The 14,305-nt window shown below is 57.8% G+C and overlaps 2 protein-coding genes across 7 annotated transcripts in view; one reads left to right on the top strand and one right to left on the bottom strand.

The window, feature by feature from the left end:
* The first annotated feature begins 231 nt into the window (after positions 1-231).
* TGIF2 (TGFB induced factor homeobox 2) lies at positions 232-7,495 on the top strand. Its single transcript, XM_027740462.2, has 3 exons — positions 232-313; positions 1,146-1,381; positions 5,005-7,495. Exons 1-3 carry the CDS (start codon positions 286-288, stop codon positions 5,551-5,553), a joined length of 813 nt encoding a protein of 270 aa, XP_027596263.1. The 5' UTR covers positions 232-285; the 3' UTR covers positions 5,554-7,495.
* Positions 7,496-13,085: 5,590 nt separating this feature from the next.
* The window catches only part of DLGAP4 (DLG associated protein 4), a 146,373-nt gene continuing 145,153 nt past the window's right edge, over positions 13,086-14,305 (bottom strand). For all 6 annotated transcript variants that reach the window (XM_027740466.2, XM_027740467.2, XM_027740468.2 and 3 more), the window contains one exon: positions 13,086-13,373. In XM_027740466.2, coding sequence (XP_027596267.1) covers positions 13,158-13,373 — 216 coding nt within the window. In that variant the 3' untranslated portion in view covers positions 13,086-13,157. The remainder of the gene's footprint in view (positions 13,374-14,305) is intronic.

The following is a 14,305-nucleotide window of genomic DNA, read 5'->3' as shown; positions in this document are numbered from 1 at the left end:
CCATCCTCGCCGCGGGGCCGTGCGGGCAGGGGTCTGCCGGCGCCAGGTACCGGCTGGGGCTCGGAGGGGCGGGGGGACCCCGGTGCCCGGTGACAGCCGGGGGCGGGCGGGCCGGGGCCGGGGGCGGGGGGCCCGGCGAGTTCCTGCCTCCTCGGGAACAAAGGGAACTCTGTCTCGGCATCTGTCACCGCCGCCCACCCAAAACTTTCCGCCGCGCCCGGCCGCCCGGCCGCCGCCGCGGGACGGCCCCGCACCGGCCCCGGCACCGAGAGCCCGGCGCGGCCCATGCGAGCGCCCAGGCGGCGGCGCGGGGGTGAGGCAAAGATGGATCCCGGGGGGCGCGGGGGGAGCGGGGCGGCCCCGCGCCTTTGTGCGGGACGGAACTGGACGGGCCGCGCCGCCGCCTCGCAAAGTTTGCGGGAGCCGCGGGCGGGGGGTCCCGCCCGCCCCGCGCCCGCTGTAACTTGGCCGGCGGAGTTTGCCCGGCCGGGGGTGCCCGGGGCCGGCGGCGGAGTGCGGGGTGTGAGGCCGCGGCCACTTTGCAGTTCCTCTGTCCCCCCGCGCCAGGGGGGGCCGCGGCTGCCGCTCCCCCGCTTTGTGTCGGCGCCGCGGTACCTGTTGCGGCCGGAGGGGCTGCGGGGCCCGGCCCGCCCCGCACCGCCGAGCCCCCGCACCGCAGCCCGAGCCGAGCCGAGCCCCCGGCCCGTGACAGCCGCCCCCGCCTCCATCCCCACCACACAATGACCCCGCGTGGTTCCTCTCCCACTCTCCAGCTTCGGCCTCTTTCTCCTGCTGAGATTGTTTTTATTTTTAACTCCCCCTTTTCACCGCTCCCCCTCCCCCGCTTTATTTGTTTTTTTGCCCCCTGCGGTGCCCCCCGAATCCCGAGTGCCCCCCGAACCCTGAGCGCCCCGGAGCCCCACGCTGGGGTCCCCCGCATCCCGGGGCTCTGGTCGGTGCCGCTGTTGTCCCCCGGAGCCAGTCGCTTGTCCCTCCCCGGGGGTCTCTGCCTCTGGATTCCCCCCCGGCGGGGCACAGAGGGGGTGAGACCCCTCCGTTGGAGGGGGTGGGGGATCGGTTGGAACTCCCCCCTCCCTCCCCTGGCCGGACACTGCCTGATGCTCCCTTTGGCTCCCTCTTGCCAGGCTTTAGCCAGGAGGGACCCGCGGGCAGCTCCACCATGTCGGACAGTGACCCGGGGGAGGAAGACGGCGCCACGTCCCCTGACCCCCTGCAGTCCAAGAGGAAGAGAAGGGGCAACCTGCCCAAGGAGTCTGTGAAGATCCTGCGGGACTGGCTGTACGAGCACCGTTTCAACGCCTACCCCTCGGAGCAGGAGAAGCTCAGCCTCTCAGGGCAGACCAGCCTCTCTGTGCTGCAGGTAGGAGCCAGCCCCCACCCGCTGGGGACACTGCTGGGAACAGTGCTGAGGCCACTGTCATGCTGCATGGGACTCGAGAACCCCACCAAGGCTCCCAAAGGACTTGGCACGCCGGGACCACTTGCCTCTGAAGAGCAGCGAGGAGGCAAGGGAGGGGATGTTGGGAAAGCAAAACCACCTGTATGACGGGTGGGAGACGTCTTTTGGGGAGACGTCTGAACCCCGGGGGACCAGCTTTATGGCAGTGCTGCAACACAGAATTTTGGCTGGCCAGAAGATGGAGTGAGAACTGGAGTGGGGACAGGCTGAACAATACCTTATTGTTAGTAAAAGCTGCACAGGTAGGAGGGTTTTGGGGAGTGCTATTTTATGCTGTTCCCCTGGACACACCCAGCAGAGGCCAGGGTGACCACCCCCTGCGAACAGAGCTGGGCAGGGGACAGTCCTGAGGCTGGGCGTGGCCAGGAGTTGGACTTGATGAGCCTCATGGGTTCCTTCCAACTCAGCATGTTCTATGATTTTAACCATCCCAGGGGGGAGAGGCTGGGCTGGGCTTTGAGCTCAGGTGCACTGTTAAGTACTGGTTGGCTCACCTGGCCCCAGTTAGAGTGGGAGCATGTGCATCCCCAGTTGTATTAAGGGGAGCCCAGGTGGGGACTCCTGCCCAGGAGTCCCTTTGTCCTGCTCCCGGCTGATATTCTTCTTGTGGCACCATGATGGGTGCCCAGGCAGGAGCCCTGGCCAGCCCTGGGGGTGAGTAGTGCTTGTCCTTCCTGCTCTGGTGTGCTCCCTGCTTGTGGTTAGAGTGTCTGGGAGAGTCGCCTGCTGCTGCCTGTCCCTGTGCTCCATGCGCAGCCCTGTGTGCTCTGAGCCCTGTTCTCCCTCTCCCAGCCTGGCAGGGGGGAAATGAACGGGGGCTTTGCTCAGTTCTGTGGTTCTAGGGATACAATGGAGTGCAGGGGAGCAGGCAAGGGCCAGTGGGTTTGCAGCTGGACTCCTGGAGCTTCCTCTGCACCTCTGGCTCCTGTTCCTGTGGCTCAGCACGGTCCTAGTCAGCCAGCCCGGACACGGGAGTGCAGGCAGGGCTGTCTGCTTTCCCTTTTCCTGGCCAGCAAGGCAAACTTGCTTATTAATTTTAATGTATTTCTGTAAGTGCTGGCTGTGCCAGAGGTGTGTGTCGGGCAGCTGCTCCCAGGAGAGGCTGGAGCTCCTGGGAGGGCTCGAGGCAGAGTGGTGGCGGAGCAGCAGTGGGTTTGCAGCTGTAAGAATCTGGGCTTGTCCTGTCCCAGGCAGATATGGCAGTGCCTGGCACACGGTGTTACCCCAGGGCTTGTGGCAGTGGGACTGGCACTGTGTGTGCCCTGAGCCCTGTGGGACCCAAGAGGGGGGTGGCACATGTGTGGGCTTATGCTGAGGTGTGGCCTTGCCATGTGCTGGCTACTGTTTGCCCCCGTGGACCACCACAGCCAGCATGTGCCCCTGAGGGGGCTGCCCTGTACCCCTGGGCAAAGGGTCCCAGCCTGGTGACATTCCCAGGGCCAGCTGAGGACTGACACTGGGATTTCTGTCCGTTTGAGGGGATGCAGTGGGATGCCATGGGGAAGCTTCATCTGCTGTTGGGCTGAAGGAGTGGGACACCCCATGGTGTGGCTGTGGGGTTCAATCTGTTGGTGCTGATCTGACCTCTCCAAGAGCCCCTGGAGCACAGGGCTCTGCTGCAGCCACTGGCCAATCCCCCCGGGTCTTTCTTTGTGCATCTCCCTGCCTGCTCCATTGGCCTGGGGAGCTGGAGCCAGGCACTGGCAGACAGGGAGCAGGGAGACTGGGAAGCCATGTGCCTCCTTTGAAGAAAATTGGGAGGTAAGAAAGTGGCACCTGCTCCCAATGAGGCTTCCCAGATAGCAGCTTTCTAAGCCTGTGCCCTGCTGTGGGGATGGATGGGCTTTTCCTCCGTGTGGAGGAGATGCTGCTCTTGCAGTGGTAGGAGAACAGACACTGCTTAAAGGGACGGGGTGGTGTGGGCTGGTGGGATGGCTGTGGTTAAAAAGGGATGGCCGTGGTTAAAAAAACAATAAGCTGCTTCAAAGCCGGAGCATAAGCCAGCTCCTGGGTGGGTGACACCATGTGGTGACACCAGTGGTTGTGTGTGCCCATCTCTGTGCTATGTTCCCCAATGAGAATTGAATGCTGGAAGGAGCATGGTGGGGGAGACAGGCAGGGTTTTAGGGAGTTCTCAGCACTGTGGAGTTGGTCAGGTTTTTTGTTGGCAGTGCAGCCCTCTGGTTGGGGATCACAGTGGTGGATGCTCGTGGGATCATAGGATCATGTCACGGGGACTAAGCTAAGGCTTGCAAGGGAGGAGGTTTGGAAGGAGAAAGGAAGTGAGACTGGTGCATTTGAGAGTTTTAATGCCAAATATTGTCTTAAGGACAGAAAAAGGACAACTGAAATCTTGCTGTGATTGAAGCTGTGGCAAGTTCTCTCTCTTTGAGGGAAATATTTCCCATAGCTGTTGAGTTAGGAAAGATCAAACATTTTCCCCCCTGATTTATTCTATTCTAACTGTTTTCTAGGAAGAAGGCAGTTATTTTAATATAGCATTTTATATAAAGATGCTGAAACAATCCATGGCTGAGGCTGAATTCATGGCAGCTAGGTTCCGAAGAGCTACCAGAGGTGCAGCCTCTGTGGTGTGCAAATGTTTGGAAGAACCTTTGCCGTGAGCTGTGCCCCTACCTGTGGGCAGGAGGCACGGGAAGGTGTCTGTGCAGCCACTGTCCCGGCCCCGTTAGAGGGTGGGGGGCTGCAGCTCCATCAGCTGATGGTTTCTAGGGTTTCCATCCATGCAGCCTCAGTGTTCCTGTCCAGGTCGGCAGCACGTTGGCACTGGCATCAGCGTGGAAACAGTTGGGTGTGCCAAGCTCCTGGATGGGTCACCTGGAGAAGGAAGAACTGTACCCAGCCTGGGACCTGCAGGATGGGCTCTGAGCTGGCTCTGTGCAGTGCCAAGTCCTCTGGCTGGGGCGATGGCAGGAACTGTGCCCGCTTCACCTGTCTGAACCTGGGCACAGGCAGGGGCCAGGACTCTGGGGCTGTGCTGTGGGGTCAGCACTGAGACCATCCTTCCCTGGGGGGCAGCTCTGCTCAGGAACCACTGCAGCTCCTGTGGCTCCCTGCAGTCGTGCTGTGGCTTGCGGGGTGGCTGGGCCCCAAGGCTGCTCAGGCTGTGCTCACTCTGTGCTGCAATGGAGAGAAGGTGCCAGCAGTGCCGTGGGGGCACAGTCCCTGCAGGGTGGGCTGGCAGGGCTTGGGGGAGCGTTGCACCACGGGCAGCCGGTACAGGGGTGCAGGGAGGAAGGGGCTGCCTAGGCTGGTGGTGCCAGGCAGGAAGCAGCTGGTGTTGGGGTTTCCGTGGGTGCCAGCAGTAGTTCTGCCTCTTTGGAGCCCCATGGGAAGGAGGTGCTGAGCTGGGGGAGGACCTGTGGTAGGTGGGGTGTGTGGATGCTGTTTGCTGGATCTGGGGGAGCTGCTTCTGGCTTGACTTGGGGCTGCAACCCTCCAGCCAGCGCTGTGCCCGTGTGGCAGCCCCGGGCTGACCCCACTGTGTTCCTCTCTCCTCCCAGATCTGCAACTGGTTCATCAATGCCCGGAGGCGGCTGCTCCCGGACATGCTGCGCAAGGATGGGAAGGACCCCAACCAGTTCACCATCTCCCGCCGGGGGGGCAAAGCCGGCGACGTGGCCCTGCCGCGGGGGGCTGGCTCCGGGATGCTGGTGGTCCCTCCCGTGGGGGCCTCCAAGGTGCTGTCGATGTCGGTGTGCCCACAGGTACTGTGCCACCCGGCCCAGGCGCTGGCGGTGGTGAGCACCCACAGCCCCGAGTGGGAGAAGCCTCCTGGGCCACGAGCAGAGCTGGACCCTGTCCCCAAAGCACCAGTGGGTGCCACCAGCAGCACCCTGACCCTGCTAGCACGGGCTGAGGCTGCCAGCCCCACCCCCGGACTCTTCAACACGCCACCCCCCACACCCCCTGAGCTCTTCGGTGACGACTTCAGCAGCTTCCAGCTGCTGGTGGAGGTGGCTCTGCAGAAGGCAGCTGAGCTGGAGCGGCAGCGGCAGGGTGGGCAGCTGCCCATGTCTCCCCACACTGAGCCCCCAGGAGCCTCCAAATAACCCCCGGGCCGGGTTCCGCAGGGCACCCTTCCCTGGGGGTGCCTGACTCTCCCAGCCTCGTGCACCTCCGACCAGCCCATCCCAGAAGTGGACTCTGGCCTCCTGGGGGGCTCTGGTCTCTCTTGTCAGCCAAGGAGGGGAGAAGGACTGTCCCATCACACCATCCTCCTGCTGGGAGATGCGCTGACCGCTGAGGGTGGTGCCCCAGGTGACAGTTGTGACCAGACCTTTGCAGCATGCTGACCTGTCCCTGCCACGCTGCCGGAGCCGTCACTATGGAGCTCCCCTGGAAAACCTGCTGAGTTCTTCCTCTCTCCTGCAAACAAGGGTCCAGCCAGCACCATTTTTTCAGGAGGAGAAAGAGAGAACTTATTTTTTTAAGTGTTGGTATCTATTTTAAGGACTATGGATGAAAAGCTTTTTTGTCTCCCAAATCTCTGATCCCTTCCCCCTTTTTTTTTTCCTTTTGTTTTGGGGGGCCCTTTCTGGTTCCTGGTCTTGACCAGGAGCCCTGCATTACCCAGGGAAGGGCAAAGTACAGATGAACTGGAAACCTGGAGTCTCTGGTATTTTATCACATGGAAAAAAATGGGACCCTCCTCTTCCATTTTAGGGTGTTCTGGATGCTGTCAGTAGAAATCTCTGTGGTGCTGTTTAGCAAGTTTTGTTGAAACATTTTCCCTTTAATTGTGATTTATTACATGATTATTATTTTTTTTTCATCTGTAAGCATTTCCACAACTTCCCCATGTTTCCCTTGAGTTCCTGCTGAATGTGCGCACGTTGTGTCCAGAGCAGCAAGTGCGTTGCCGAGCCTGCAAGGTGCTGACAGCAGGCTGAGCAAAGCTGAGACTGGGGATTTTATACCAACTTCTTTTTCTTTTCTTTTTTTTTTTTAACCTTTGGAAAGGGGCATGTTGCGGGCATGGCCAGTGCATTTGGTGAGTGCAGCCCAGGACTCCTGCGAGACCTCATAGCCAAGTGCTGATGAGCTGCACTGGGAAGGCTGAGGATGGATATGCTGCTCCCTGTCCGCTCCCTCCTGTTCTCGCTCTCCGAGTGTGGCTGTCCCGTGCTGGGGACCTCTAGTGACAAACTGGTGTCTGCTGGGAGCTGCTGGGCTCCCCCAGCCTGGCCTGGGGTGGTTTTTGGGCTCTGGGGCAGCTCTTGGCTGGGTATCTCTTGTTGTCCCTAGGTGCTGTGCTGGTCCCAGGGCCCAGGCATTGCTGGTTCCTTTAAGATGTAAGTTAATAGTGCTGTGTATGCACTGTGCTACCTGTCCTGAGAAGCACTAATCACAGGTAATTAGCCTGATGAGTCACATGACTAGAGCTGAAAAGGGCTGCAGGACCTGGTGCTATGCAGTGTCTGGAGCCAGCGGTGTTGGGGGAGCGGCACTGGGGGTGATGGAGCTGGAAGGGAAAAGCACTGATTTGGGGGACTGGTGTTCCCACACCCCCTTTCTTCAGAAAGAAGGTGCCAAGGGAGAGGGGATCCCCAGTGCTGGTGGGGGCTGTTGAAAGGCTTCCCAAGGTGTGTCACCTTGGCCACATGCAGTGCTAGGATGGCTCTGGCTCCAGCACTGGGCAGAGGGCACCACATCAGGTGAGTGGTGCCCATTGTGTGCCTGTGGCCATCCCTTTCCTCACCACCAGCCTTTGCCCTCTGTCTCTTTTCTGGGGAAAGCCCTGAATTTTGACTCCCTCCTTTGTTTCACCCCCCTGCAGCCCTGTCCCTCCACCCAGGGAGGGAGAGGCTTTTTGGCCTCCTCCCCCTGATCTTGCCCCAGTCAAACCAAAATGGTTTCCTTCCCCCAGGGCTGAGCCTGTGCCAGGGGCTGGTGCTGCTGCTGTGGGATGGACCAGGAAGAGTGGTGAGGGCAGGGATTATTGGAATGAAATTATGGAGGAAAAAAACCCCTACTGTAAATATCTTTTTCTTTGTTTTTCTGTTGTCAAATAAAAGGTTTTTAGTTTTGGTTGGTTTTTTTTTAAATACGAGCTGTGCGTCAGACTGGACTGTGTCATTTGTGAGTGCCTCACTTGATCCTCCCCCACCACCAGCTCTGCCCACACATTCTGACACTCAGCCAAAGGAGCTTTGGAGCTGGAACACTGATGAGGTGGGAATATGGGGCCAGTGCCTGGCACAGCTCTGTGCCCATCCCACTGTCGTTTGGACTCAGGTATATGCTCACTTCCCATAGGGTCTGATCCTGGTGTTGGGAGCCAGGAAGCATTTGGCAGCAGCAGAAGTTGGTGTGTTTGCGTCTTCCCTCCTCCTGGTTGGCAGGGACAGGTAAGCCAGCACAGCTCTGGGGGCAGGAGCCTTGGGAGGGGTGTGAGGGTCTCGCAGAGCAGCAGCTCCCACCAGCTTTGCCACAGCAGGCAGGGAACGGACCAAAGGTTCGCACTGCTGCCACAAGTCAGAGATCCTGAGCTGGAAGGGCTCCTTGAGTCCAACTCCTGGCCCTGCACAGACACCCCAACAATCCCCCCCTGTCCCTCAGAGCGTTGTCCAAACCCTCCTGGAGCTCTGGCAGCCTTGGGGCCGTGCCCACTGCCCTGGGGAGCCGGTTCAGTGCCCAACCAGCCTCTGGGGGAAGAACCTTTTGCTGAGATCCAACCTCACCCTGCCCTGACACAGCTCCAGCTGTTCCCCTGGGTCCTGTTCTCTGTGTCAGGGCAGTGACATGCCAGCAGCACAGGCACTGCAGCAAGGGGGGCTCAGGGTGCCCCAGGGGTCACCAGCCCTGCACACACAGGGCTGCAGTCCATGCCAGCTCCCTGCCATGGTGGGGGTGCCAGCCCCAGCCCCTCACAGCCCTCTCACCCCTTCCTGGGCTGTATGGTGACCCCCGGAGCTCTGGACGGGAGCTGGGCAGGGATGGAGGCACCAGGCCTCCAGCCAGGCCTCACTCCTGCAGCTCCAGGGAAACCCCTGGGCCACCAAGGTGTCAGGAATAGCACCAGGATGTCCCCCACCTTCCATGGGCCACTGGTGCTTTGTGCTTGTGGTGAGGGATGTGGAATGGGGCATGTTCCCATGGGGAATGGGAGGTTGGAGCCGGGACTCAGCCAGGGCAGGGTCTGCAGCCCACCTCAGGGGTCTGCAAAGTGACAGATGGTCATAGCTGGGGGAACCACAGCTGGTGCCCCCCAGCTCTGCTGCCTGTGCTGTGGCCTCAAGCAGCACCTCAGGGCTCCTGAGCTGCACAGAGGTGCCTTTGCCAGCCATCAGTCCCTGGGGACCTGCAGACACGACAGGCAGAGCCTCGGGGAGCTGCACCCACCACCATGGGGAAGGGACCCCTGGCCCCAGCAGGGGTCCGGACACAGCGCTGCGGGCGATGGGGTCCGGCTGGCACTGAGCGACGTTACAGGGGAGAAGGGGCACTGATCTGACCTATCCCACCCTCATTACCTTCCAGGGCAGCAGCTGGGACCGGTGTGATGGCAGGAGGGGCCCCGCTCTGGCCCAGCCCTGGGCACACTCAACAGCCTCGTTAATGCCACACTTTCGTACTTAAAAGAATCATCGAACGGTTTGCAGTGGGAGGGACTTTAAAGACGATTCAGTCCCACCCCCTGCCATGGGCAGAGACACCTTCCACTACACCGGGTTGCTCCAAGCCCCATCCAGGCTGGCCTTGAACACTTCCAGGGATGGGGCAGCCACAGCTTCTCTGGGCAACCTGTGCCAGGGCCTCACCACCCTCACGTTGTGACATTTCTTCCCAATATCCCACCTCACCCTGCCCTCTGGCGCTGGGAAGCCATTCTCCCTTGTCCTGTCCCCCCAGGCCCTTGTCCCAAGTCCCTCTCCAGCCACCTTGGACCCCCTTTAGGCACTGGAAGGAGCTGTAAGGTCTCCTGGAACCTGCTCTTCTCCAGGCTCGACACCCCCAGCTCTGCCAGCCTTTCACAGTTCTTACATCACTGCCAACACTGCCCCAAAAATACCCACAGGTGGGTCAGGCCCCGGGCCCCCATCCCTGGCAGCTGCACCCCCATTGCTGAGGCTGTGCCTCGAAGCAGCAGGGACCCCCCCGAGGGTCCCCGAGCCCTGCACGTGTGGCCGGGGCAGCAAAAACCCACCCGGCTCCTCTTGCCGGGATCACCCGGGAGCGTGTCCTGGAATGGCCTCCCGGGGAGGCGCCAGCCCGGCTCCCGAGCCCCAGTTTGACGGGGGGGACCGGAGGCACCCGAGCAGAATGTGCGGGGCCGGTGCCGCGGGGCCCACGTGCATTCACAGAGAAAGAGGCGCTATGGGGGAGCCCTGGGGAACAGCTGCTGTGTCAGCGGCTCCTGGGCCGGGAGAGCCCGGGGCTGCAGCGCCGGCCGCGGCACGGAGCGGGATAGGGACCGGGCACGGGGAGGGCACACTCCGGGACATGGACTGAGTCTCCCCCCAATCCCCCCGGACCCTCCCCCGCCCGGGGCCCTCGGGGGCGGGGCTGGCCTTGTCCTGCAACTAGGTATGTGTTGTGATTGGTTGGCAGGACCAGTCGCCCCGCCCACGAGTTATTCCCGGAAGTATGTTTGACACAAGGCCACACCCCCGTGTCCGCTGGAGGCGGCCATTTTGTTCCGCCCGCCATCTTATGATAGGGCGCAGCCATTTTGTGAAACGTCATGCCGCTCTGTGATTGGCTGGCAGCCATCTCGTGACACTAGGGTACCCACGTGATCTCAGGCAGCCCTGTGATTGGCTGCGTGCTCCCTCTGGCCTCAGATAAGAATTATATACGTGATAGTGGAATTGTCATTTAAGGGCGTGTTTAAATACGTGTAAGACATTTTTTTTGTTTAAGTGTTATGCACCTATTTATATATGTAACACTTTATCCCTGTATTTGTATGTATATATGTATGTACTGCATATATATGTAATTTAATATAGTTATGTAATTAACATATGTAAGTGCATTTATTAAACTGTAGGGATTAGGTAATTTTAATATATTTAATATATTTTAATATAAATTACATGATACTGTATAATAATATATAAACACATAAATATTATTTATATTTATTATTATGCAACTAATATAAATGATATCTATAACACACAGGTACCACACAGGTGAGCAGGTAAAGCCGGGGGGGGGGGGGGGGGGGGGGCGCTCTGCTAGCCCATCACACCCAGCGTGACCACAGAGGGCACGAAGGCTGCGAGGGGGCAGGACCCCACCCTGCCCTGCCCACCCCACCCCGAGGAACAGCCTCGTGTCCCCCTGCCCTGGGATGTGGCCCTTCCACAGATCAGACCAGGGGCAGTTCTGGTTGGTTTTAGGGTAAATAACCCATTCTCTGCACTCCTGGGAGCTCTTCTCTCTGAGGGGCAGCAAACAAACAAGTCAGGTGGGCACAGCTCCCCCAAGCTCCCAACCCACTGCCCACCCAGTGACCCAGCCCGGGGCTGTGACTGTCACTGAACAATTTGGGGGGCTGGGCTGGTGCTCACTGACCCTGGAAAGGGGCAGCTCTCGACAGCTCCCAGCAGCAGCCTCAGCCACTTTGGGAAGAATAAATAAAACAAAAATTTAAAAAGTTAAAAAAAAAAAAAAAATCACATTTCCCTGGTATTCCCTAAAAGAGCATCTTTGCAACCCTTCCAAAAACCCGACAGTGCAAGACAACAGTGTTTCTACCCACACAGAATCATTAAGGTTATAAGAGGCCTGCAAGATAAGAGTCTAGCCTTTAACCAAATCCCCCTGTGCTCACTAACCCCTCTCCCCAGGTGCCACCTGAGAACACCTTGGGGACACATCCAGGGATGGTGCCTCCAGCATTGCCCTGGGCAGCCCATGCCCGGGCCTGACCACCCTTTCCATGAAGTTTTCCCCAATATCCAACCTCCTCTGGCACAACTTGAGGCTGTTTCCTCTTGTCCTGTCCTTTGTTCCGTGAGAAGAGCCTGACCCCCACCTCAACCCAGTGTTGAATTTGAATCACATCATGGCCAACCTCTGATGGGAATCCAGCCCCATGTTTCAGAGTTTAGGGTTGTGGGCAGAAACATCTCATGGACAACCCAGGACAGCACACAACGCTCAGACAGCATTCAGGATTTCACTTTTATTTAATTTTTGCCTTCTGGATCACCACCACTCTCACTGAAACCTCTGGGATTCCACCTCCACCCCCATGACAGTAGCATACAATCTCCCAACTTGTTCAAATGTGAAGAAAAAAAAAAAAATCCCCAGCAAGATCCCTCAGGATGGGACAAAAACCTTTAGTGGGAGGGGGTGGCAAAGAATCACATAGTGGCAGCTCTGGCTCTGAGAAGCCAGAAAAGGAGACTTACAAAGGGAAAAACGGGCTAAAAAATATTTAGTAATCCTTCCTCTACCCAGAGAGCAGGGAGATAAGGAAAAAATAGTCATCTGCTTACACACAGGGTATATATTTTTACACACACTTTTACACACATCTAGATATAGTACATGTAAAAATATATGCTATACATCAGCCCACCCTCACCTAGGTGTGTCCCACCTGCATGGTGTGCATGGGCAGGTATACGTGTGTAGGAATTACTATACAGGTACTACTAAGTGTATATGTGCATATGTACACATCGTACAGGCCGGTGGCCGCTCCTGCCCCCCTCTCTGTACACACACAGATCACCCACCCCAGCACCAGGATGCTCCCCTGCCCTCCCCCGACCCCACCCACTCAAACAGGTCCCCCTGTGCAGCAGCTTCTTTCTCAACAAGCAATTCAAGGGAGGTAACTTGGGAAAGGAATGAGAAGAAAAATCGAAGTGATGTGGCTCGTGTTCTGTGGTCCTTCAGCTCCGCTCCTATGCCTGGAGGAAGGTCCAGCTCTCAGGATCAGTTGCTCGCTGTCCCTTCCCCCCTTGCCAGGTTATTGCACGTTTGCTTCTGGGCTGCATTTCAACCCCTCTGTACATTCTACAGGCCCCAGCATCTTCTCCCTCCCATAAACAGAGGATACAACCCCCCGCCCCCAAGTCCTTGCCCACCCCAATATCCCATCCCAAGGAACACAAACCCCGAGGAAGGCTGCTGGCTGGCAGAGTGCAGCAGGAGTGCACACCAATGGGTGTTCTCTGCAGGAAGGGGTGTTTGGAACACGGGAACTGAAGCCATGCAAAGAGTGGGAAAAAGGGAGCAGGGGGAAGGAAAAATAAAGGATGAGAAGGGCAAAACAGATCTAAGGAGGAGAAAAAATACAGCATGGCAAGTGCTCAAGGCTTCATGTTTTCTTGTCCTCTTCTTGTAAACAAGCTAATAATTTTCATGAGATAGAACAAGTAAAAAGACTGAAGTTCCAGGTCGAGGGGCTGGAGTTCCCAGGAGTCTGTCCAGTCCATTCAGCGACACCACAGCCAGGGAGAAAACGAGGGGCATTTTTTTCTTTTCTTTTTTTTCTTTTTTTTTTTTTTTTTTTTTTTGTTAAAATCTTCATTACTTAAAGCTGAGAGAAAAAAGCCAACTCAGGAGCCCTTTTCAAGGATGGCTCATTGTCTCTAGACTGAATAAATCACACTAGTTTCAAGAGAACCTTTTTTTTTCCTTTTTAATGACTTATAAAACCCACCCGGTGCCGTGCTCTGCCCATGGCTCAGAGGCGGGTCTGTGCCTCAGGGACGTAGATCTCGATGCTGTCGGCGCTCTCCGTGGCCGAGTTCTGCCGCACCGACGCCGCGCGCTTGGCCGCCATCAGCCGTTTCCGTGCCTCCTGCCGCTGCTTGTCCGAGTCGGAGCCTTTGTCCCGGTTCAGCTGCGATTTGGACTTGGCCGGCTTCTTTGGCACTGGAGGGGGTGGTTTCTTCTCTTCCTTTAGGGAGACAGTGAGGAAAACCCCAAATCTAAAATAAACATGCACAGACAGACGCCTGCTCTGACCTGGTGGGGACTTTAGGTGTGAGGGACTGAGCAGTGAGATCCAGTGTCAGGGGAGAGAAGCAGGAGCAGCTCTTGAGCAAAACACACCTCAAAACCAGCTGCCCCAGTTTCTAGAGATGTGCCATTTTGCATTTCACAGACTCGTAGAATGTCTTTGAGTTAGAAAGGACCTACGAGACTTGTGGAATCACAGAATGGTTTGGGCTGGAAGATCATCCAGTTTCACCCCCCCTGCCATGGGCAGGGATACCTTCCACTAGACCATGTTCCTCCAAGCCCCGTCCAACCTGGCCTTGAACACTTCCATGGACGGGGAGTCCACAACCCAGAGGTTGATGATCCTGACAGACAGGATCATTGAGTCCAACTCCTGGCCCTGCAGAGACACCTCAACAGTCCCACCATGTCCCTGAGAGTGCTGTCCAGACGCTCCTGGAGCTCTGGCAGCCTTGGGGCTGTGACTACTGCCCTGGGGAGCCTGTTCAGTGCCCGACCACCTTCTGGGGGAAGAACCTTTTCCTGATATCCAACCTAAACCTCCCCCGACACAGCTCCACGCAGCTTCCACGGTACAGGGGCCTTCTGAGGTGGCCTGGAGTTCAGAGGTTGTGTCTGGCCGAGCTGGAGGTCAGAGCACAGCACAGGTGGCAAGAAAACATGACTTGATCTGGAACTGCAAAATTTAAATATGCTGCCCTGCCCTGAGCCACAGTCCTTCTACCCTTACCTGCAGAGCCAGGGACACCACCTCTTCTGCATTTTCAAAAGGTTCCAGTTGTTTTCTACACTACTCAGGTACTAGGAATAGTTAAACCCATTCACCCACTGCTGGGAACACTGGAGGCCCCTGCAGCACTGCTCACC

Source organism: Pipra filicauda, unplaced genomic scaffold, assembly GCF_003945595.2.
Source record: "Pipra filicauda isolate LSUMZ 115617 unplaced genomic scaffold, ASM394559v2 scaffold327_size997775_pilon, whole genome shotgun sequence".
Lineage (NCBI taxonomy): Eukaryota > Metazoa > Chordata > Aves > Passeriformes > Pipridae > Pipra > Pipra filicauda.
The sequence above is the reverse complement of the archived record's forward strand: the minus strand, read 5'-3'. Positions and strand labels throughout refer to the sequence as shown.

What these genes read in the sequence shown, in the direction of transcription:
- TGIF2 (XM_027740462.2), top strand. Translation starts at nt 286, where the DNA reads ATGCGAGCGCCCAGGCGGCGGCGCGGGG. An exon ending in GCCCAGGCGGCGGCGCGGGG is followed by an intron (nt 314 to 1,145) that starts GTGAGGCAAAGA and finishes CCCTCTTGCCAG; the next exon opens with GCTTTAGCCAGGAGGGACCC. An exon ending in CCAGCCTCTCTGTGCTGCAG is followed by an intron (nt 1,382 to 5,004) that starts GTAGGAGCCAGC and finishes CTCTCCTCCCAG; the next exon opens with ATCTGCAACTGGTTCATCAA.